At 37.7% G+C, this 22,637-nt stretch overlaps 1 protein-coding gene across 2 annotated transcripts in view; it reads right to left on the reverse strand.

Annotated features, from left to right (window-relative positions):
- The window catches only part of srgap3 (SLIT-ROBO Rho GTPase activating protein 3), a 101,505-nt gene that overhangs the window by 67,072 nt on the left and 11,796 nt on the right, over nt 1-22,637 (reverse strand). For both annotated transcript variants that reach the window (XM_056253754.1, XM_056253755.1), the window contains exon 2: nt 7,298-7,475. In XM_056253754.1, the coding sequence (XP_056109729.1) occupies nt 7,298-7,475 (178 nt within the window). The remainder of the gene's footprint in view (nt 1-7,297; nt 7,476-22,637) is intronic.

A 22,637-nucleotide genomic window follows, 5' to 3' on the forward strand; every position in this document is an offset into this window, starting at 1 on the left:
TTATGAATTAATTCTTGATGAACACCACATCGCTATAGTCAGCATGTATAAAATATTTTATGGAAATGACTTGGGTTAATATGTTGTATATATTAATGAAATGGCCATAGTGAGTAACATTTAATGAGATCTATGTAAATTAGCACTGATTTAATAAGCCTGTCACATAATCAGGGGAACATACTTAACCATGCACTTAATTGTCCTATACTCTAGTTTACATGCTGGAATACTGGAATATATATTCATGTTCGTCAACAGAAAGTACTTAAGACAGGGGTCTCAAACTCGCGGCCCGCGGGCCATTTGCGGCCCGCGGGGTGATATTTTGTGGCCCCCTACTTGACATTAAAGTTTAATGTTAGTGCGGCCCGTCGTTGCGTGTGCCGCGTAAAAAAAAAAAAAAAAAAAAAATGTATCCCTTATGAGCTACCATAGATAGTCTCGTGACAGCTTACGGAGGGTTTGTTGTCAATAGTTGTTAGACAACCGCGAAGTACAAACATACTGGGCCTGGAAAAAATGAGCGCGTCGCTTCAATTATGAGCGCGCTTGCCGCGCGCCTACATTTGAAATTACGAACTTGAGCGCGCAAAATATGTGAGCGCGATATGTGAACGGCCCCTTGGCGAGCTGCCACCAATCAGGCCACGAGCTACTGGTAGCTCGCGAGCGACGTGTTGGAGAGAGACACTGCTCTAAAACAATGTGAGAATAATCACTTTGAGCTTGTAATATGTGTCCAACAGGTTGATAAGAAGGTTTGCTTTGTAGTATAGTATAGTAATTTGAGACACTATACAAAGAATTCAATAAGACGGGCAGACATGACTGCAAATATTTGTATTTCAAAAGCAATAATTGTTTTTCTAAGTATAGGCCTAATAAAAGGAAATGTGCCTTCCAAAAAAAACATTCAATATCATTAATGTGTTGTATAAAGAAAATAAAAAGGACATAAGCAAATATAAATATCACAAATATGTGTTATAGACAAAGAAAGTTTGTAAAATGAACTTCCACTGTCAGAAGGACAGCTCATGAAGAACCAATCATGTACAGAAAGGAATGTTCAAATTCAGAGGAACAGTTCAGAAGAAACGTTAATAAATATTGAGAAGATTGGATCAGTTGTGCTCCTTTTTTGGAATACTTGAATACTATTTTTTTGTGGAATACTTGATGCGGCCCAGCCTGACCCAGACTCTACCTCCAGCGGCCCCCAGTTAATTTGAGTTTGAGACCCCTGACTTAAGATGTGTCCTCTGGTCATTAATTACATTAATATTCTGAATTACTAAAATTATATTTAAATCAACTCACTGCAACAGCACAAAAGTGTTCATTCATTGAAACATCTGGCAGAAATGGACCTTCTGAATAATGGAAGAGAATATTTTAATCAGAAGAATGCATTTTCCACTCTTTTTGGGGTCAATTGACTAGTACAAACAGTAGCACTAGCAATGTGTTTTGTCATTAGCAACACGGGGAAAATAATAATAGTAGCTTTGTGAATGCATGCAAACATCACACCTTACATTCAGTGCCCTCGATGCATTCTCTCAATGCGTTCTCATCTTTGCATTAAAAAACCTGCGTGGGCAATGGCCTTTTTTGTCATTTCAGCCAAGCAAAACAACCTAGAGGTAATTTAGTTTACATTCATTTCCATCAGCCAAGCTACCCTGCAAAATAAACGCAGAAGCCTCAACCCTCATCCATGTATACTTTAGAAGTAATCTATGCCTGGTTTAATGCATAGAGAAAGAGCTGAACTGCAGAGCAGATTGGATTAGTATTCAGGTACTGTGTGTTGCAAGTCTCAGCACCAATATGCATCAAATGAGACTGCAATAACACATGCAGGCCAGGGAACGAGGCAAGATAAGAACAGGAAATATGGTAAGAATAAAGCTAAACGTGTTCAAATAAACACACACAAGCATCCAGAGTTTGTGTTCTGACTGGTAAAGCCCAGCGTGGATGACAAGTCTGCTATGTGGTGATAGGGAGACTCACACACGGACACACACACACTAACGGCCATTAATGACACTACACCTTATCTCCTCTAGACATGTCATGGTCTGTGTAGAAATACATCGTTTTTTTAATGCAAGGATTTTACCCCTATAAATAAAGAGATGAGCAAATTGGTATTACATATTTGTAGATGAAAATTTTGTGTTTAATCTTGCAAAACCTGTTAAGTTTTACTTGTTAGTGCAGAAAGTTAATGTATAAAATGACTGAAGAAAATACTGTAGGTTGCTGTGGGCAGTCAAAGCAGAGAAGATGAAGATATACAGTAATTCTGCATAAAGTATATTTTATTATTTTTATTATACAGTGCTCCTGAACGGAATACTTGATTCGGATTTGCGAATCATGTAATTCTGTTTTTTTTTTTTTATAATGACCACTAAACAATATGGTTGACTTTCCAATTATTCTGCTTTTCCCATTTCTTTTCATAAAATAAATCAACGTAAACTACCATTCAGAAGTCTGGGATCTGTAAGATTTTTTTTAAAAGAAATTAATAGTTTTATTCAGTAAGGATGCATTAAATTGATAAAAAGTGACAGTAAAGATATAATGTTACAAAATATTTGAATTTTAAATAAATGTTGTTCTTCTGACATTTTTATTCATCAAAGAATCATGAAAAAAGTCACAGTTTCCACAAAAAAAACTTTTTAACAGCGATGATAATAAGAAATGTGAATTGTGTTACCAAATCAGCATATTAGAATGATTTATTGTGACACTGAAGACTGGAGCAATAGTTGCTGAAAATCCAGCTTTGCCATCACAGGAAAACATATTTTAAATTGTAATAACATTTCACAATATTTCTGTTTTTACTGTATTTTTGTTCAAATAAATGCAGCATAGGAAGTCTTTTTAAAACATGAACATCCTATGAATGGTAGTGTATATTACACTATGGCTGGAAGCTATGATGATATATATCGTGGCGACAGTATAAAATGCATTGATTTTGCTATATCGTTTATATCACGATATGTAAATATATACACGTAGCACAGTACTACTTAAAGTTATTGACACTTTAGAGTGATAAAGAAACATGCATGAATGTGTAGTGTATAAAAAGGTAATTAAGTGAAATAAGAGATGTTCCTTGATCCTGCATACTGTTGCATTTTGTTCATCAAGAGACCATAAAACTGATTCTGATTCGAGTCCATCTATCCACTGAAAAAGACAAATGTTTGTTGTCAATGTAAGCATGTGTTTGTGTCTGCATTTGTGAGTGCTTGTTTCTTAGCATGTGTCAGCTCAGCTTGTGGTGAGGCTTGCATCAGCAAAACTAAAACCCAAAAGCTGACAAAATATTAAAGAAAGGGGAAGGGGGGGGGGGGGGGGGGGGTGAAGTACAAAAACAGAAATAACTAGAGAATGACAAGGCCAGACACAGGGCCAAGAGAGCAGCAGCCATTGGCGCTGCCGTTCCTCATTGTTGTCTGCAGTAATGTAGTCAATGGTGCAGTGAGACTGGCCCCAGGAGCCAGCAGCAGACGGCCCTCCTCCACCAGCTGCTATTAATTAAACCCGCCAATCCTGCTGCAAAACTCACAAAACAAACCTATACATTAATGATACAACCCGTATATGTACAAATTCCGACACTAAACATCTAAAAGAGTTGTTGTTGTCTCAATATGTTCATTTTCCTATCATTACCAGAAAAATATTAAATCTATCTCAAGCTGTCACAATGTGTTTCTACGGCCATATCAGAGCTAGCATTGGAAGAATCCTTTATTTTTCACATCACACAGTGACCAATTGAGATTTTGTTAGCAGAAGTTTTACTGCAGACTCAGAATCCATTGTTGGCTTGATGCCACATGAGCCAATAATCACCCCTAATGAAAACTGTAGCTGTTTACTGCATTGCTGAAACGTTTCTATAACACATATAGTAGTATGATATTCTAATTAAGTTACTTTTGCCATTACAGTCACCAGAATCAATATATAACATTTATATTCTATAAAATGCTGTTTAAAAATATTCAAACTAAATTTTCCATAGTCTTAAAGGGATAGTTCCTTCATATCATTCTATGAATCACAAAAAAGGATATTCTGAACAACATTTTGTCCATATAAGTCAGTGGAGTATAAAAAAATATTGGACACCATTAACTTTCACTGTATGGACAATAAAAAGACATTTTGCAATCACCTTTTGTGCTGCACAGAAGAACGTCAGTCACAGGTTTGGTATAAGTGTTTGGTTGAAAGCAGAAAAACTTGTCTGATAAGAACAGTTGCTTATAGAGCAACATTTTTAAAGTTGGGTTAGAAAAGGGTCAATTAGTCTAGAAATTGGAGGACAGAACTTGGAAGTTGGATTAGCGTGACAGAAGTTGGATTAGCGTGAAGCAAATGTATGTTTTCTTTTGAGAAAACACTTAATTCAAAAGGGTATTTAATTTAAATGAACAACCAAAGATAACATCCTAATGCGCAAAATGCTACAGGCATTTGACAACTTCTTTAAACTTTGCAGAAAGTAGAGAACAAGGAGCAACCCTTGTCTGAAGGACGATTATGTCCAGCAGCAGGAGAGAGATTAAAATTCACCAGCAGCTATTTCTGCTCTGATTGAAGGAGCACTGAGACAAATGGTGAAACAGACTGAGAAATGAAGAGGAGACATAATCTGGCATGCACAATTAAAGGAACAGTTCACCAAAAAATTTAAGTTCTGTCATCACATACCTAAAATCATGATGTTTAAAACTTTGATGGTGTCATTTGTTTTCCATCAAGCAATAAATAGGATTTTTTAAGAGAAACTTTAATGCAGCTCTTTTTCATACAAGATCAGTTCATAGTGACCATGGCTTTCAAGCTCAAACAAGGACCAAAAATGCATCATAAAATCATCATAGAATTAGTCCATACTAGGGTTGTCATAATATACTACCAGTCTGTACAAAAAAATAATAAAGTTGACGGTACCAGTATTTTCTGCAGTGCCCATAGTAACGATTACCGGATATTTTTGGTACACGCTGCGTCAAAGGTTTCTATTTACAGTTTGTTTTTACAAGCGTTGAGTACTGTGGCCAATCACAGTCATATCTGTTGAGTGCAGGAATGCAATGGCCAATCAGAGGTGCTAGTCAGTAACTTCCGCTTATCACTGCTGAAAACGCACAAGGTTTTGTTTTGTGAGCCGCCTGCTCACGAATTCTTTCATTATAACCAACAAAGTGTAAACACGATGTAAATTAGATTCAATGTACAATTAAGACAGCTTTTTTTATTATAACAAGAGTTTTCGTGAAAGTGCAGAATTACTTTCTGTTTATTATCCATTCATACTCTAAATACAAGTTTAGTTTTGCTGCCAAGTACACTGCAAAGTTTCTGTATTGACAGATTTTTGTTTTATCCACTCGGCTCAGTTCAAATGGCAGCACAGCGCAAGCTTACTATAGCAGATACGTTTACTCGCTGATCGGTCTCGGTCATGCAACCACTAAACAGCGCTGTGAGATCCAATGAGAAGTGCTTGAATTCAGCGAAGAACACAAATGTATGTCTCTGTGATTTAAACTAGCTTAAAGCCTGATGAAACATCGCTGACAAAAAGGAGAAACACTGTGCGCATTGAGACAGTCAGAAGGCTTTTCAATCTACAAATCACTATCAGTTACCATGGATTTACTGTAGTAACACTAAATCCATCATGGTATTGTGGCAGAAATTTAGGATTTTCATATATCGAATTATATTATATTAATAATGTAGACATGTATTAAATGTATTAAAAGAGTAATTGAAAACTTTATACTATGAATGTATTTATGCTACTGTTTTTCATTCAAATACCATAGAAACCATACAGTTACATTTTACCATGGTAGTGAGGTGCTACAGTATATGCTTGGTTTTAACTGGTTATCATGATCTAAATGTATGCTACTATGGAAGACTAATGGTTAATTTTAATAATACAGTCTGAATATTTCAATTTTACCATATGAGGTGGTTACAATTTTGACACGTTACTGTTTTTGTTAATGAACATAAATTTACATCTGCATCCTAACTCAAGCTACTACTGCTCTCAAGCTACTGTCAAATGTGCATTTCTAAGAGACAAAACATGTTATTAATATTGCAACCTGCACTGCAAACTGTGCTGAAGATACGTGCTATTAAAGGAGAACTCCGGCGCAAAATGAACTTTTGGTCTAATAAAAAATTGGTACCTACTCAACCGTTCTCTGAGATTTGTTTTCATGATAATCGAATATAAAGAGTTTTATCTCGAAAAACTGTTTAGCGTATAACGCTAGTAATGGGGGCATTTAATAAGTAAAAAGAAATCGCTAGTTATTTAATACCACTAACAAGGCTCAAAAAAGCCCCACAATAACACAGTAACATAATGAGGGTCCCTACATGCAAAACGAAGCATTGAGAACTTTGTAAGTGTACAGACCGTTTAATAAGAAGATATTTTATAAAGACAGTCCACTTCGTGTATACAGACAGGAGCCATCTTTGGAAAACAGTCTCGACTAATCAAACCACGAACGACGTGCTAAGTGAGCTGAACTGTATGAATGGCGTTCGTGGTTTGACAAATCTCAGAGAACGGTTGACTAGGTACCAATGTTTTATTAGACCACAGGTTCATTTTGCGCCGGAGTTCTCCTTTAAAGTCAGACAACACAAACGTGTTTCATGACTTGAAACAATATCACCGTTAGCACATGCAGAAACTAAGAAATACATTTTTCTATTAAGATATTTATTTTGTTAAGGGAAAATGACCGGAAAAAGTGTAAAGAATTCAAAACCGTGAAGTGTTTGTGATATTCTGACAATAAGGAGTAGTTTAAAACCACAATTTACGGTCTGGTTTCTACAACTTTCACTTAGGGGCAAAAATCTGCCTTTAAACTGGAAAGAAATAAAGATTGGACATGTTTCGTGATACTTACTGAAGATTTTATTGTGATGATATCGCCCAGCCCTAGTACAGACTACTGAAATGTTGGTACTGTGACAACCCTAGTCCATAAAACTTTTTTGCTTTATTTCAAGTACATCTTTGTGTAATAAACAGGCTGAAATATGTCCTTTTTCACTGATAACTTTTGTAGTGTTTTTTGGCAAGAGCTGCTAAAAGATGTATCAGGCATTTGCCGTTTTGTGTTCCAAGGAAAATAATAAATAATGGCAGAAATTTCATTTTTGGTAGAACTATTCACATTTGCACATATCAAATAAGCCTCACCTCGGGCCACGAATCTTTGAGGAGAACCTCTCGGCCAGTTTCTCTAGACTGCGAGAATACTCCAGTTGAATCTCAGCCTTGCGCCGAAAAAACTCCTGCAGGTCCTGCAACAGCTGGATCCGAGCCTCTGATTGCTGCTCCAGGCACTTGAACTGCTCCACCAACTGATTACGGATCTCTGAGCAACAGAGTACACAAAAACACATTAGTTTGACTCAGCACAAATCTCTATGTGTACTACATATACAAAAGTAGTTAGGTTCAGATGTTCTCTTCTCAAACTGGCTGAATCCATTTAATCCATTCAAAGAATTTCCACGATTATTCCAGTCATTCTTGACTACTGGATATGAATACATTACATCATCCCATGGTATATATCCATCAAATATAGATATGAAGGAAAATAACCTACCACTTAATAGGAAATTTGTATTCAAATTAGTAAAGGGAAATGGAGAAATTTCAAATATATTCAGTGCACCAAGTCAGACCTGTGCTTTGTCCTTTAATAAAAAATGGATGAGACTGAAATCCACACTTGTTTTGTCATGATCTAAGCTTTAGGCCACAGCTGTACAGCTGTTCCTTATCAAACATCCACATGTGAGGATACACATTTTGAAGGAGTCATCCCACAATCCACTGGTTGATTAGTGAGGTTTACTGGATTAACTAGAGTTTTTGTTTTTATATGATGGATGGATGGATGGATGGATGGATGGCCATTTTGGCTTCCCTGTGTTGTAGCACTTGCTGCTATTTAGAGAAACTAATATTTAAGAACAGGGCCTCTTCTCACAGAAAAATCACTAACTTGCAGTTAATTGCAAATAAAGGTTTCCTGCCACAAACAGTGTGTTCTTGAACTGACAAGCTGTTCCCTCAGTCCTGAGAGAGAGAAAAGCGAGAATTATACTAAAACAACAGTGAAGTACATGTAGGTTGTACAGTAAGTCATGTCCCTCAGGCAGCCAGTTTCTACAGTGTTAAAGCAAAGCTTATTTCATGTGCCATTTCAAAAAGGCCTCTATTCCTTCAAAGACTTCCTTTGAAGGAAAATTTCATTATTTTGGTTCCCCGCACTAAGGTCAACAGAACAATTAGACAACAGAAAAAGTAGCTTCATGAAGTAAATCAAGCCTGACACAAAAGAAAGCTCACAATCAAACACAACTTAAGGTAGATAGCTTTACTGGAAATAAAATAAATCCACTGCGATATTGATCGACTTGAGTAAAGCTGCTTGGGTCGAAAATTCTGATCTGCTGCTAACACGAAGCAACATCTCAGAACTAACCCAGTCAAGCTGTCGAGAGTGTCAAATAATTGCATTCTGTGGGCTTTTTCGCAACACTTCTGAGCTACAAATAGGGTTGCATGATAGCCAGAGATTTATCATCATGTTAATTATTGTAGCCCCAACAGCATGGGTGCTTTTTTTTTTTCCTCAAATACCATTCTTTTACATATTCTTAAGTTATTGGAAAAATCAAATTAACACAGAATCAACTTTGCGCTGCTGCTCATGACTGCATCAAGGCCCAGCCACATTTCCACATGCGTTGTGAAACACGGATGTTTAGGAAAGTACTGCGGCAAGTTTTTTTCATTAAGTTGTTTAGAGGAGAATAAAATCAAACGCTCCTTTTACCCCGGTGCGCCTTTTGCCCTGTTGGACCCTATTGTAAAATAAGAAATCGATTATTTAGCAAAAATAATTTTAATTTAATTAATAGTACAACTGTACAATTACAATACTAATATTTCTGTCTTCATTTCTTCATTTTCAAACGTTAAACCATTGAGCTTTTATCCACTGCCGGTTTCAGAGTGAAACATGGCACTTTAAATGTGGGCAGCTCGCAGACTGGTGAAGCGCTATACCATGGGCTGCACTGCCACTCTGGAGCCAGTAGTGAATATATTCATTTAAATAAATCACAGTCTACGTGATTTTCACAAACACACTAAGTCATAGCGCAATGTTGATTGTATTTTGTTATATCGTGCAGCCCTAGCTACAAGAGAAGAATGAACAATTACGTTCAACTGCAAAAACTTGTTGAAATGGGAGAGTGTTCTTTTTTTCCTGTGATATTGTGCTGGGTTGACCGAACCACAGTTTAGCATTACAATTTTTGGTTAACCACTGAACCTGGCTTTTCCTTTAGAAATGAGGGTTACTGCCTGCTGGCACTATTTGCAGTTAAAACCCATGTGGGCCCTATTTAGAGGTAGCTTATTGAAGAAGAAGAAAGCCAATGAACCCCTATTGGTTGATACCGTTCACCAAGACTCCCTGAAAACTTCAGCTTTTTCTGTTTTTCATTCTTTCTCTCTGCTTTTTCACAAACTCTTTTCTCAGCATGTATTCGTGTAACAAAACAAGAGAGCCTAGAGGAACGCCCCAGAAACATCTGACACCGTTTCGCATGAATGGCAGGCAGGACTTTTTTGAAAATACTCTTGTAAAAGGAGCAGGTTTAAAAACCAGTGCGAGAGCCGAAAAATAGGTCACATAGTAAGTGAGCTTCTCACAGAGACCCTAAGCCATCACAGAATTATTCACAATAAAGAGGATTTCTAAGTGCGCTGCGTTCACTCTGTGGCTTCACTTGATGTCTGGAACTCATGCTCTCAGAAGAGGAATGCTGTGAATTTTGGCCTGACGTCCCTTCGGCCCCTGTATAACACTGTGAACTGGTTACATTAGAAGCAAAGAATTACTTAACGGAAGGATTTCTCTGGAATACCCTCATCTGATGAGTCCGAACTCTGTCACAACCTCTGTCTGCAAATAGCTGAACGATTGTCAACACGAAGGTCGACGTACCCCTGAATTACACTTTAAAAACAAACACACGAGTTGAGACCATCTGATTTCAATGAAAGCAAATAGCCTGTCTCTCATATTAGCAAAGCATGATGACTACGCCATCTGAATAAATAGAGATGATGGATCCCTATTATAGAGTATATGAAAAGTAGGGTAAAGAGCCAAAAATACACAAAAGATCATCTAAGTATACAGGCAACAAGCTTAACCTTTAATTTAAAGGTTTTCTAACAGAAACTATCTATCAAGATACTATCTATTATCCTATATACTGTGAGTCATTTACTTCCCTTTCCCCCCAAACCATTTCCATCTGAGCCTTGGGTCCATTTGTCTACGGGGGGACTTGAATAGGGTGTTATAGAGATTCCAGAAATGTTCTTTGTAATTAAAACTCACAAGACGTGCTCTCAGTAGGTGTTGGTCTAGAGCTGTGGTTCTGCGGAGCACTGGTGGTCTGTACACGTCTCTTATGCTCAGAAAGGGTGTATTTATTTGATACAACATTTTTGTGGAAACCATGATATTTTTTCAGGATTCTTTTGCAATATTATAAATGTCTTTACTGTCACTTTTGATCAATTTAATGGATCCTTGCTGAATAAAAGTATTCTTTAGTACACGGTAGTGTTGAGGGAAAAAAACACCAAACTTGGCTAATTAATCAACTCAATTAATTGCATAACAATTTCTGGTAACGTTTTTTAATTGTCTCATTTGTACATAAGTATTTGGTTCGACGTTTCACCTGAAGAGCTAGATCTAGTTAAATAAATCAAATTAAAAAAAAAGTAAAAAAAAAAAATAAGAACACAGCAGTCTGGAAAAATGAAGTACACCACTTAAAATTGCAGGTAATTGTTTAGAAGTAGTTTGTATTTTCTCCCAGATTTGAGGAGTTATGTGATCCACAATCTTTCATAAAACACCCACCATTCACAGTTTGTTCAGTGTGTTCGTTTATTAAATATCATGTCTAATTTGATTATGCTTTCAGCTGCCATCAAGACTGCAGTATTCTCTGCTTTGTTTAACTCAATTTACCATGCTTAACCCTACGGTGTTGCCACCCAGTCATGTTTGTCTGTATAATTTATTTGGAAGCCAGCTTCATCCATATCTTTGCATAAATGTAACATGACGGTGTAGGTTATTTCTTTATGCCTTTTTGAACACTTTTCGTATGCTGTGCAGTTTGAAAATGCCTGCATTATGGATTTTTGTTCACCTGATTTGGAATGAGCCATTGTTTTTCTATGTAAGCGCGCTAGATGGATGTCTTCCGTTGCACTCACGTCTCGTGTCATTTGCAGCATCTCGTGCATGACATGACATTGTACGCGGCGCTCAAGCTAAAAGTTCAACTTTTAAAAATTTCGTCTCTAGACTTGCATCTCCTGTTTTTAACCGGAGAAACACATTTGTGAATGGCCCCTACTCTGTTTTGCTGCAACGATAGTTTGACAGATCTTGCAAATTACATGTCTCTATGATACATAACCTCTCCTGTATCCGCAATAATCCCAAACCACAGATGTTGATTTTTTTGGCCAAGTCCTTATCCTGCCCTGAATTCACCTTGCCTGTTTCTGTGCTTTCTTCCATGTGGTAACGGTAAAACCGCTCTGTTTTGCTCTAGATTTGTACCCTGCATTCAGATGGCACACTAGGGGGCTGGTGGAAAAATCATGCTCTCACATCGCAATTTTATAACAATTTCGATTAATCACACAGCCCTGCTATGGATGGTTGCCAGGGCGTTGCAATGCAGTTGCAAAAAATTCTGAGTGGTTTTAAGCACATTGCTATGCAGTTGCTAGGGTGTTATGGGTGGTTGCTACCATCCAGAAGACCCTAGAAACCACTTAAAGTCAAAAGAGTCCACCCACAATGATATGATATTCTGGTCCCTAAATATGGCATGGATTCCTTCTAGAATGTAAGTCTATGATGTTTTTCCAGCAGCAGCACAATCTCAAAACAGTCAAGAAAGGCCCAAGTCCTGTTGTGCCTGTGACACAATGAGAAACTTTCACAATTATAGCATCATCTCACAAAACCCTCGCAGTCTCAACAAGTACTTCTTGTTGAAAATACTTCCATGTGCCATTTGCACAAGAATTCGTTCAATTCACCTTTTTACAATGGCGAATTGGAGACTCAGGCCCTTTTCATGCAAAATAAATCAATACCAAATGGTTCCACCACGTAATAAGCACTTAGAGTTTTACTGCAACACAATACCAGTGACGTGGTCTTTATATGACGCTGAAAGCTCTCCGTTCTGTGGTCTTATTTTCTCAGACAAGCCCGTCTTTGAGTCTTCTCTGCCTTCTAACCCCTCACTGCCTCCAAATCATTCCACTAGTGGATTTGTGTATTATAAGATTCGATTAAAGAGTGCTATCTTTTTATCGCGGGTGTGCTACTCATCCATATATCTCTCAGTCTCTCGCTCATTACACACAGTGATTATCCTCTTTAGATACACAGCGACTCAGATGCTTCTGTGTCAATGAGACACTCTCTGTGCTGTAAAAGGGCAAACACTTGCCTTGGACAAAGAGAGGAGTGAAATCTAATCAGAGGAAATATATCAGTAGCAGGTAAGAAAGGTTGTTTTTTAGTGATTGTCTGTTCGTCACCGTATTCTAAATAGCATGTGAAGGCATGATTCATTTGTACACTTCTACAGCATTATGTTACATTAATAAATGTTCATCTTCGGAACACAAATGAAGTTATTTAAATAAAATCTGAGCCAGTTCTGTTCCCTTCATTGACAGCTACGCAACTACCACTTTGAAGCTTCAAAAAGTTCATAAAGAGATCGTAAAACTAATCCATATGAATTGAGTGGTTACTGAAAAGACACAAACACTTTTTATGATGAACAGATTGAGTTTAGGCTTTTATTCATTCAAATATAAGTTTACATTGATCAGCGAACATGAACAAAAGCTCAACCAAACCTGCTTGCTGCGCGAGAACAAACCATATTGGTTCTTGGCGAAGCTCAAACGTGCTGCGTAACACACTAGAATGAAACTCATTGGTTCTTGCTGAAGCTCAAACATGCTGCGTAACACACGAGAATGAACCTCATTGGTTCATGGTGAAGCTCAAACGTGCTGCGTAACACACGAGAATGAACCTCATTGGTTCATGGTGAAGCTCAAACATGCTGCGTAACACACGAGAGTGAACCTCATTGGTTCTTGCTGAAGCTCAACATGCTGTGTAACACACGAGAATGAACCTCATTGGTTCATGGTGAAGCTCAAACATGCTGCGTAACACACGAGAATGAACCTCATTGGTTCATGGTGAAGCTCAAACGTGCTGCATAACACATGAGAATTAACCTCATTGGTTTTTGTAGAAGCTCAAACGTGCTGCGTAACACGCAAGAATGAACCTCATTTGTTTCTCGAACGTCAAGTGAACATGCTTGAGCTTCCGTTTACCACAACTGTTGTGTGTGTTGATGAATGTTTATATGTGAATAAAAGCCTAAATGAAATCTGTTCAGCTTAAAGCAATTTCGTCTTTTCAGAAAATTTGGACTAAACCGCTAAATGCATATGGATTAGTTTTACGATCTCTGTGAACGTTTTGAAGCGTCAAAGAGGTAGCATGCGTAGCTATCAATGGAGGGACAGAAATTGCTCAGATTTTATAAAAAAATATCTTCATTTATGTCCTGAAGATGAACGAAAGTTTTACGGGTTTGGAACGACATGATGGAGAGTAATTACGGTAATTACAGATTTTTTATTTTTGGGTGAACTAACCCTTTAATGCTAACCAATACAGCACGTGTTTACATTGAAAAACAAAAGTACTGTATAGTGGAATGGGAAAACTGTGTTCTGTGGGAAATGGCACTTGCACGTTTTAAGTTGTGTTCGTTATTATAGCAAGCAACAATTAGGCTTCCGTTGCATTTTCTTTCAGACTTTTCACTGGACAGTAGAAAAGTGAAAATGGTCACATTTTATTTAAAGTGAAATTAAAGGTGCTCTAAGCAATGTCACACGTTTTTTAAGGCCAAAACCTTTTTTGTCACATACAGCAAACATCTCCTCACTATCCGCTAGCTGCCTGTCCCCTGAACACACTGTAAAAAACGCGGTCTCTGCAGACACCCCAGGCTCCACAAACGGCAACAAAAACAAACTGGGCTTACCCGCACCACGAAACATAACAAACTGTTCCAGCCAATGACCAACAAGAAGGGTTTGGGGGTGTGGTTTGGGGGGTTAGTGTGCGGATGAGGAGGAGGGAGGGTCTAGCTAGCCTCCGTTTTGTTTGACAATAGTTCGAACGTCAACAAGAAGTGACGTCACCCAGGATCGCTTAGAGAACCTTTAAGAGATAAATGCCCACTCTCTACCAGCCCACCCTTCTACATCTGCCAAGAACTGGGCCTGCCTCTCAATCCTGAATATCCACTTAAATGCCATAGCATTACGATGAATAGCATAAGCATTACGGCTACAGCAATACCGCATGACCAAAAAATCCACATACCAGCACATCATCATTTGTCCTTAAAAGTGTTCTTTGAGGATAATATCGTCAAGAACCTTTTACCACATTACAGAGAGCACAGTCCATTTAAATAAAGACACCTGGGAAAAACGGCGTAATCCATATTATTCAGCAATTCTACACCAATGCATCACACAGTATGCATACAACTTGTAGCAAATAGTAGCTAAATCAGCATCTTTTCCAATCACTGCTCACTGCTTAGCAATAAGAGCCTAGCCACAAGATGAATGAGTGGGCAAGTGTTTTTCCCCTCTCGCTCCACCTTTCAGCATCCCTTTTCTTCAGCCATCTGTAAAGCAAGAACACTGCAGCAGTTTTGCAGAGTTCACACCGAAGGTTACATAACACACGCAGCCAGCAATTAACTTCAAACTGAATCTGATAAAGACCCCCATCGGTTCTATTAACGACCATTCATAATGACAGCAAATCTGACCTTATGAGCCCATTAGTTACCTGATTAACCCAATATAAGAAAAGGTGAGAACAGACATAGGGTGCGAGATATGGACCTTTCTTGTGTAAAAGGTCCAGCACTCCAGAGAACAGAACTAGTGACATTTGAGCTTTAAAACTATCTTCCTATAAATGTAACAGACCTTGCAGTCCATCATCAGCCCAACAGAACAGAGTCACTTTAAAAGGCCACAGATTTATGCTTATGTTTATAATGGACTGATATACATTATATTCAGCTGCCATGATGGCATTTATATGATGCCATTTCCCCATAATGCTTCAAATCATTAAGTGGCATCATTCTTCAGAGCGAACAACCTTTGATGTGTGGTTATATAAGGGCAGACAGCTAGATAATAACTGTCCTGCTATCATGGAGTACAGAATCAGAAACACAACTACAATGCGAAAAGCTATTATAATTTCCTTTTTTTCACTATCATAATCAGAGCATCTAATCTACAGGTCAAAAAATCTTTTGTTCGTTTTTTTAAAGAAGACCCTTATGCTCAACAAGGCTGCAGGTATGTGATCAAAAACACAGTAAAAATTCTAATATTGTGAAATGGTATTACAATTTAAACGAAGTGTTTCTATTTTAATAATAGTAAATTGTAATAGCAAAGCTGAATTTTAAGCATTTAAGCATTACTCAGTTTTCAGAGTCATATGATCCTTCAGAAATCAATCATTAAGCTGATTTGTTGCTCACAAACCATTTCTTCTTATTATCAAATCAATGTTGAAAACAGTTGTGCTGATGATGGCTGATATTAAAATTCTATACTATTTTGTCTAAATAAATAAAACAATATTTAAAAAAAATATTATATATATATATATATATATATATATATATACTGTATATACTCTATATATATATATATATATATTATATATATATAATATATATTATTTTGCTATAGGTAAGATTAGGCATCACACCATTATAAAGATTAACTTTAAGTGAGCAATAGATCAATGGCAAAAACAATTAAAATGTAAAAACAGTGTAGCAGGTTATTTAAAAATTGCAACATCGTCATCTTCATCTTCATCTTAAGCAAAAGAAACAAACATACCCACTCAGTCATTCACCCAAGAACATATTTCCTGATCATAGCCGAATAGTCTCGGCCAATCTTTAGATTGCCTAGCCTATATTTACAACATGAACTTGTGCACATGGAAAGTCTATTTAACATCTGCACTACATGGCTGAATGCCTGAAACATCAATTAACTGAAATTGGGTACATAAGACAATACAATATCACTGTCCAGGAAGAAGATAATGCAATTCTGTCCTTTTCTCCAAGCAGACAAATCCCCCCCAAAAAAACACACTAAATACATGAACGCACACAGAAACACCACCATCCAGCTTCCCATCTATTTAACGCATTGATTTCTCCTCCCTAGCTGAAGTATTACCATCAGCATCCTGTGTCTATGTTATATGATCTGGCGTCTTTAGAGAATTCGAGACGTGTCCCTTTTAGAGCCGTGCCTTCAATCACAGCTGTCTCCATGCCAGTCCCACTCACTGAGAAAAATGACTGTACACTGTCTCTACGGCAACGCACGGGTATTCTCCCGGGAAAAGGTCTGAGGAGAGATGGAGGGCGCCGCCGCCGAGATGTTGACACGTGCACATTTACACAAGGCAACATGACAAGACAATCTGACCTCTTTTGTTGCTGGCTACCTCTTGTGTGGCACCAACTTTTAGAATTTATTCCCTTGGCTGTACAAAACGTCAAAATTGCAGTGCTCATTTGCAATTGTGTCAGTTGCTGGTTAAGAGCATCTGGGTAAAGACAAAGACCTTTACACCATTGGCGGTCCACACAAATCCAAATCTTTTTTTGTAAGATAAAGCAACAAAATCAGAAAAATGTATTATTCAGTTAAACTTTAATAAACAGGTATAAGGTGCTTCTGCTTCCTCGAATAAATGATTTTAAAGCATGATAACAGTAAACCAAGACACATTATAAAAACTGGTATTTATCACTCACGTCAATCAAATTCACATTCTTATTTGTTTTTTGGAGATGCCAAATAACAATGCCTGGACGATGATAAAAGTTAGCATGAGGAAAATATGAATTTTACTATGGCCCTAGTGACCAGAAATGCCTCTTTGCTTTCAGTACCAGTGTAATTGAATGGTTTAACCAGTGGTTTTTAACTGGAGGGTAGCAAGGTCTGTTTTAGTAGTAATTGACAGCCGAGAACAATGCCAAACGGGGAAAAAGAATAAATGTCAACAAGATTCAGTGTGTCAATAGATTCTTTTATTACCGTATTGTTTATTTATATTTACTAAGCTCAAACCCTCTTTTGGCGTAAAAAAACTACTGTCAGGAGGATCTACTAAAAACATTCAGTGAAAAAATAGCGCTGAAAAGGCGTGGACAGGTTAATTTTTGCGACTGACTTTATTGCATATGCATTTGTCGGAGTTTCCCGTTCAGATGCAAAATTTATGGGAGGAGACTGAGTATTTAAAAGAATCATGCAAGGTGACTAAAGTTTGCGCTAGTCAATCTACTGGTATTTGCGCCATTATTTACTGCCCAAAAAAGCATGTCTTAAACCAGACGCTAATTTGCGCTGCTCTTGGTAGATTGCGTTGGTCATTATGGAAATAATCCGGCTGCGTTGGTGTTGTTTAATTTGTGCATCGTCAGTAGATCAAGTTCAGGACTTTCCAATCCCATCTGCGCTTTTTGGAATTGCACTCTCAAGCTAATTTGCCCTGTTTAGTAAATCTGGCCCTAAAACTATAATAAATATATCATAAAAATATAATACAAAAGAAATACATCAAATTATGCAAATGCACACATGGACTGGTTGCTAACCTTGCCCTCTTCCTCGATTCATTAGAAAAACTACAACCCAGCTGGTGTATGTCCCTTTTTGACCCAGCGCTGGGTGGTCAAAAATGACCCAAATTTTGGACCCTCAATTTTTTTAAAGAAAAAGGTAAAAGAAAATAGGACACAAACAAAATTAAATGCAAATTCACTAATATTTTTGTGTACTTTTGTACAGTGTGAAATCAGGAACCTTAAAGGTGCAGTATGTATGAATGACAACTAGTGGTCAAAATAGGTACTGCAGTCGAATATCGGAGATTGTCGTTTCTCCCGCCACCTGCTCCTCAGACTGGACGGAGCTCACACGGGTCGCCAGTTTGAGCACACGCAACAGGAACGAGCGCAAGAATGGACAATGAAAATTGGTAAATTGGTAACGTGCAGTATCACAGACCAAAATAATAACAAACATTCCAGCCTGGAAACGCACATTTCAAAGTAAAGTAACTGGCTGTAGAAGTGTTTTTCAGAGAAACTAGTATGTGAACTTAGCATGTTTCCTCAATATATATGCAAACATATTATGGTATTTTTATGCTTTAGTAGAGTGAAAAAGTTACATACAGCACCTTTAAGCAAACCCAGCTGAGACGCTCTGGTTTAAAACATTCACTACAGCAGGGTTCCTTAAATCCGGTCCCAGAGGGCCAATGCCCTACAGAATTTAGCTCCAACCCTGATCAAATACACCTGAGGAAGCTAATCGAGGTCTTCAGGATCACTAGAAAATCACAGGTAGAAGAGTTTGATCAGGGTTTGAGCTAAATTATGCAGGGCAGTGGACCTCCAGGACTGGATATGAGGAACCCTGCACTACAGCAAGGTTTGGACTTGGACAAAATTCATATGTAGCATGACATATGCTGCTAACAGGCAGTCAAGCACGGAGGGGAAATTCACCACAATGGAATAATTCAGGATACGATTAATATATTCTTCAGAACACTGACTACCTCATTCCAGAAAGCTGCCATGTAAAAATAGCTCCCTTTCTGCATCAGTCTGGCTTATCAACAGTTCTGCAAAGAGGAACAAAGAGGTCGATTCACAAATTGCCTTACAAAATGGGTTTGACAGAAAATTCTGCATTGCACTTTAACTTAAACTAAAATGTGCTGCCATGTTTGTCGATACTCACATTTAAAAACTAAAGCTGTCCGTCAATAATGTAACTGAAAGAGAAAGAGGTAAGCTGTAATTAAAATGAGTATCAGCAATAGCCTACTCATGCTGGGCATCAGCTATTTTTTTTAAGTGCCATGACATGCAACTCTGCTTCAGTTGTCATTAATGAGCTCCATTTAATGAGGCATATGTGCCACTTCATAAATCTGATTTTCTTTATTTTTTGTATTGCCCTTGTAAACTTACGAAGTTGATGTTATTAAGTACTTCTTTAGGACATTTTTTGGATTAACGGTCTGAATTCCCAGTCTGAAAGCACAGGCTGGACATTCTATATCCACATTTAGTTTGAGTTCCGTATGATGATTTTATTTTCCTTACAAGATTAATGGAGATGAGTAAATTTAGTTATGTTACACTTGTGTTAGTAATTGTTAACTAGGCTATTGCTTTACTGCAGATGTTATCAACCAACTTTTCATGTGTGGATGAAAAAGACCATTTTGCAAAAAACCTTTTTGACACAGGAAAACCGACAAAGCATAAACTAAAGCTTACAGGTGTGAAAATACATTCCTTAGCAGCCAGCAAACCATGACAGAAAACTCAATAGCAAAATCTTAACAAGCCTATGCATGTATGTTTATTTGCAACCCCAAATTATCTAGTCAGCAATAAACAATTATACACTATTAGTATTTGAGTACGATTACATCTACCTTCAGGCTGTGTGGAGCTTATCAGTGATAATTTGGGTCCGTATCTTTCTAGTGAGCGCTCAATATAAATTAAGGGGATCCTGAACCCCAGCCATTGCTGAGGTTTTAAAACTGTCTGGCGCCAAGGACCCCTGCCAAAAACACAAACCACCTGCTCTCCCCTTAACTCAGATCACAGAGAAGGAAACTCATGGAAAATGACAGAAACAGAAATCAAATTCAAGCCCTAAAAACAAAGCTCAGATCACATGACCAACACACATTACCACAATAAGTGATTTAAAGAAGTACTGAAGTATGTACACTTGTATGAGTTTCTTGTCATGCGTCTTGGGCTTTATCAATGCAATTATGAAGAGAAGGCCTGAATATGGTCATGCCAGACTCGGACTCAGACAGCACACCCACGGACCACCCACACAGTCTGTTCACAACCATCTGATGCATACTGACACAAAAATGGCAAAAACTGTCTGAAAACTTGCAGTTTCATTTTGGCTTTATGCAATTTTTTTAGAGTTGGGTTGTTTTTACAAGGTTAACACAATGTGCAAATCTTTGAAATAAGATGAATATGTTGGTACTAGCAAGCAAACCAAATTTCCCCAGCCAGACATGTTTTCTAAGTTAGATCTTTAAAATTGGTACTTTTGATAAAGTCTACACAAATTCCCTCCATTTTCTCCAGTGTTATTCTGCCTGGTTGTCAACCGACGCTGCTGTGCAATTATTTGAATTGCAAGTTTATATCTATATTTAACGGAGCACATACAAAACACTGGAAGTGATGCAACCTGTTTTACAGAATAAGGAAGCTTGTTGAGCATAACCCCCATTATTGTAGTATCAACTATTTCAGATAAACCATAGCCCATGGGGTGTCTAATCCAGCTTCTGGAGTGCCAAAGTCCAATAGTAAACACATTTGTCTGAAAGTTTGAAATCGCCCCCAGGGCACCATTTGAGGGAACAGCCATTTGTAGTGGTGTCCGAAACCATAGTGGATGTTACCGAGTGCACTCATTCAATCCCATTATGCACCGTAATAATGAGTGTACAACCGATGTATGCTCAACGGCTAGAGAATACCCACAATGCACTGTGAGGGTCACCCCGAACGAAATTCCCGCGTCCCACCAGAAGATGGCGTCCACAGCTGAATCATCCACCCATCTATTTTCCAAACCGCTGGTCCAATGTGGGTACAGCATAATATCAAACAGGTATAAAATACTTTCTTAATTGATTATTAAATTGTTAGAGGTTTATACATAGTTTTCAAAACAAGTTCAAGATAAATATTTTCATAATGGAGCTGCCAGTTTGGTAAGTGTCAAATGATTTTTAGACAGCAAGCACAAACTACGCAAAAGCTCAGTCCTTCCGACGCACTCAGTGTTTTTTATTCACTCATTCAAGTAGACTATATTAGTGGACTAATGTAGGGAATAGGGAATGAGGGTATAGGGGGCGATTTCGAACACAGTAATCCTGAAGTCCTTGATTAGCTGCTTCAGGTGTGTTTAATTGGGGTTTAAGAAGCTAAACTATGCAGGACAGTGAACCTCCAGGTATTTTCTTTACAGTAAACTTTTACTTTTTTTACACTTTCACCTTTTGAAGTTTCACTTCTGCAATAATCTGCTGAGCGTCTTCTTTTAAAAGAGACCATTAGATCCGTATTCCAAAGCATTCATGAAAACAACCATTTCATCTCTTTACTCAAAAAGGGGGTGACCGTGACAGTTACCAGCTTAAAAGGCAAAACAAAAAACATGTTTTTCCACTTTAAAGTTCATCACACCTTCTTGAACATTCTCAAAGTGGTCGATTCTCAGCCAGATAAATAAGTTTTTTTTTTTTTTATGCACTAGACTGTGTGTCAAGTCCAAAATCTGACTACTCAAAACTGTGACAGAGATTACCAATATAATGTAAACACGCATGTATATAGTTCTAAACCGCCAGAAAAACAAAGTATCTACAGTTCTTTCCATTCAAATTCAAAATCAATGAGACATTTCACATGCAAAATAAAACCACTACTAATAACGTCCTATCTTGGGGTGTAATAGAAGGCATTTGGACTGTCCTGCCTTGCTAATGAAAGAGGCGATGGGAAGCTGGCAGACCCTCGCTGCCAAATCCTGACCCATTACATAACACACTCCTTGATTATGACAAGCCTGAAAAGGAGAGAGGACAAGCAGGAAACAGCCTCATCCACCCTCCCCATCCCTCGCTCCTCTGCGTGAAGGGAAAGACTAAAAAGTCCAATTCTACAGCTCCAGCTACTTCTCCAATCATCAGAGCCTCTCTATTTAAATGCAAATAAAGCTGTGTGGCAGCTGAACAGCTTGGACGGAGGTGAGGTGCACAGCCCCCTGGTCCTTCTGGGCCCCTTGGCCTGGCGCTCATCCGCTGGGTCTTAAAAATGTTTATTAATAAGCAACCAGCTGATAGGAAATCAAGGGTCTCAGACAAGTTCAAGATTGTTAGTAGCTGATGCATAACGTGTCCCTTTTACTTTAATATCTAGAGTTTGGGTTATAATTTGCAAAACATACACTATGTCCTCTAAAAGATCGCCATTTCTCTTTTCAACATTATTATTTTTCATTACTTTATTATTGTATTATTTATTATTATTAAATATAAATATATATATATATATATATATAACAACATATAATATACTCAAAACATTTATTTAAAATGAATTTAATATGAATATGAATCAGACTAACAAGATTA

The sequence above is a fragment of the Rhinichthys klamathensis genome, unplaced genomic scaffold, assembly GCF_029890125.1.
Source record: "Rhinichthys klamathensis goyatoka isolate OS25496 unplaced genomic scaffold, OSU_Roscu_1.1 h1tg000109l_1, whole genome shotgun sequence".
Taxonomy (NCBI): Eukaryota; Metazoa; Chordata; class Actinopteri; order Cypriniformes; family Leuciscidae; genus Rhinichthys; species Rhinichthys klamathensis.